Genomic DNA, 3,007 nt, shown 5'->3' with positions numbered 1-3,007 from the left:
ATATTGTCATAAGGAACAAGAAATCACAGAAGAAATACATGATTAGGTGTGACAACTTTGATATGCACAGTTGGAGAGACAGCAAATGTATACCTTCACATGCCATCAACCACACAAGACAAAAGCAGCACCTGCTCTCACACATACTCACACACGTCCAAAGGTCTTACCTGTGAATAGTCAAAGTCAGAGAGGGGTGCTATGCTTTTGATGTAGTCAATTCTGAATTGGTCCTCTGGGTTGGCTAGCGGGACTGGGGGTATTAAAGTGCTCATTGCAGACACTATAGTCTAAGGGAAAAAAAAAAAAAACAAGCATTAAGCAGGATGAACACAAGGGGGTGGGGGGAATCTGATTGTAAGCCTGTATAATAATCAGTAAAATGGGATTGCAGAGGGATTCTGTGTATCAACAGAGACATTGAGCACATTTGGGAGGTGATGCAGATGAAACTCACCACTATGGCATCCTTCACGTTTTTCCGAATATCTTGGATTTTCTGTTTCTTTTCCCTGTGTGGGGAAGACAGAACAGAGACATCCCACCACATTAGACGAGTAACACAGAGTAACAAATTCAACATACAGGCCATGTGCTGTGTCTCAGTATACGTCCCAGCACTGGCAAAAACATATGCATGATTTCTTCCTATATATAGCATATTTTTCCTGCACAATTTACCACATTTTGTCAAACTTCAGAGCAGCAGGGCTGTACTTAGAGTTTCTAAAAAAAATCCTTTATTAAGACGCAGGGTTCCTCCCAAGTTAAAATGTGCATGTAAGCAATGAGTTTGCCACCTTGCTAAACCACTATTATTTTCGGCCATTTGAGAAATAAAGATGTATTTAAAGCTCAAGTAAATTAAACCCCCCTGAAATCCTCTTCGGTGGGCACCAATTATTTGTACATGTAGGTGGTGGGGGACCCTGTATATGACAATCCCACCCTCCTCTTCCCCAGATCTTGAAACTGCAAGATCATGCCTCCCTCAGTCAGGGAAATAAATTAAAAGCACACAAAAACAGGGTTTTCATATAGTTACATGACTCTGACATAAAGTGGGCCTGTTTAAAATAGCCCACTGTTAAGATCAATGCCATGCAAGGCCTTGCAGCAAAACAAATCATCAATAATAGGCCTGTGTCGATCACAACCTTTCACCCTCTCACATAAAACAGGAAACGGCAAATTATTTGCCATCTGTGTAACACTGACATCCTCACATATGTATGATAACTGTGCACGAAAAGAAGAGGGTGTGTGTGTGTGTGTGTGTGTATAGAGAGAGAGAGGGAGAGAAGGAGGGGGGAGGACGATATTAGCTGGTTTGCATGGGAAACTGGGCCCAACAGGCGCTGCAGTGCCTGGGGAAAATCCATTCACAGGCTATCTTCTGGCCTCGACAATGTTATTCATTAAGAGGGGAGCCATAAAAATAATCATTAATGCGATTTTTTTTTTCATGTTGGCGTTTAACAGGCGTACTGAGCAGCACTCACTCTGCGTTGAAGCCGTTGACGTGTAGAATCCTCATCTGCTTCACAATGGTGCTTTTTCCGGACTCTCCCGCACCTTCGAAAATACACACAAACACATCACAAAATGACCACAAACACGGACATCCTGATTAGCGTGAACCCCTTCCACAGCACCGCAAAAGAAAGAAAGAAGAAAAAACCCAACAAAATCTGGAAATGAAGCCAGTTAATTGTAGGCTCCGGAGCTTCGCTTCCATCAATATCCACCCCCATGACATATTATTGCAAGCGCTGTCAAATGGGGCTACGTGTTCGGTAAACGAAAGGGATTACGGTTAGCTCACATTTCAGACAGCCATCACCACAGAAAGCAGCCTTACCCAGTAATAGGAGCCTGTGTGTGGCTTTGTACGCTTGTCTTTCCTTTTGCAACTGTTTTTCTATCTTTTTATTAGCCTCTCGTTGTGCCTTTTCGTCGATGCGTTGATCTTCAGTCTTGCTGTTGCCCAAACAACCCATCTTCCGTCGCCCTAACCCTTCCTTGTGGAATCGTTAAAAAATATATATATATTCTTTTTAAAAATGAGACCTGGGATGATATTGCGGGTTGAAATGACACAAGAAGGAGTCTGGTGTGAAATAAAAAAGGTTAAAAAAAATCACAGCGAGGCTTCTCCGTCGGAGGGAGGAATATGTTCCCCGTTACAATTCCGCTTTAGCCGCAGCCAACCGTCATCCAAACCGTTTGCTAGTTTACAAACCAAACGAAGAATAACGACTCGCTTCAACGGAGAAATCTAAAAAAAATAGACATAAATAAGAAGAGAGAGGGGGGATTCAGTTTCTGGGAATCCAGTCAACTGTTCCTATCGCGTTTCCAACCCCTCTCTTCTCTCAGTATTTTTTTTCTATCTGAATTTCTATCAGTATTTCTGTCTCTTTAACTCAGCACTGCCTCTCTCTGTAGCACCAGGAAGTAGCCGTGCACCGTGGAGGTGGAAAACAAACCTGCGTTAAACTGTAACATTAACAACCCGCACTCATAGAGCATTTTAGAACGTGTGTGCCAAAATACGACGAGCCATTCCAGATTTAGTCCGTTTGCTGTCCCGCTATCAAAGTAATCGAAAGAAAGTGGAAACCCGGACGCGACTCTCTCTCTCGACTGCTTTTGCAGAGGGGCTGGGTCTCTTCTCGTTGGCTTTCAGTCAGTGAGACAGCCCTGACCCTAAACTGGCAACCCAGTTACAGCGACTGTCTGCGTGCGCAATGGGCTTTTACCTGGCTGAGGTTTTTACAATAGACTACAGGTCTGGCAACACATCACAGCGGTCGCGGGCAGGGGCGTTTCTACGATTTGTAGGGCCGATGTCACACGACAGGCCCCACCGGAAGTTAGACTGTTTGATAAAAGAAAATACATATGTAGAGAAATGGGGCACAAAGCACAGTGTTTACTAATATACTATTACTATAATCCCAATTCAGTATTTATAGAGAAGTTTTAGCATGCCAGTACACTAAAA

At 43.4% G+C, this 3,007-nt stretch overlaps 1 protein-coding gene across 2 annotated transcripts in view; it reads right to left on the bottom strand.

Annotated features, from left to right (window-relative positions):
• gnal2 (guanine nucleotide binding protein (G protein), alpha activating activity polypeptide, olfactory type 2) overlaps positions 1-3,007 on the bottom strand; it is a 52,791-nt gene that overhangs the window by 38,167 nt on the left and 11,617 nt on the right. The window contains exons 1-4 of one of the 2 annotated variants that reach the window (XM_005729035.1): positions 1,862-2,847; positions 1,503-1,575; positions 458-512; positions 171-290 (exon numbers count right to left, since the gene is read on the bottom strand). In XM_005729035.1, coding sequence (XP_005729092.1) covers positions 171-290; positions 458-512; positions 1,503-1,575; positions 1,862-2,000 — 387 coding nt within the window. In that variant the 5' untranslated portion in view covers positions 2,001-2,847. Of the gene's footprint in view, positions 1-170; positions 291-457; positions 513-1,502; positions 1,576-1,861; positions 2,848-3,007 lie in introns of those variants that run through there. The other variant, XM_005729034.1, reaches the window with a different exon arrangement.

This window comes from Pundamilia nyererei, unplaced genomic scaffold (genome assembly GCF_000239375.1).
Source record: "Pundamilia nyererei isolate P.nyererei 1_Seehausen unplaced genomic scaffold, PunNye1.0 scaffold00031, whole genome shotgun sequence".
Lineage (NCBI taxonomy): Eukaryota > Metazoa > Chordata > Actinopteri > Cichliformes > Cichlidae > Pundamilia > Pundamilia nyererei.
The sequence above is the reverse complement of the archived record's forward strand: the minus strand, read 5'-3'. Positions and strand labels throughout refer to the sequence as shown.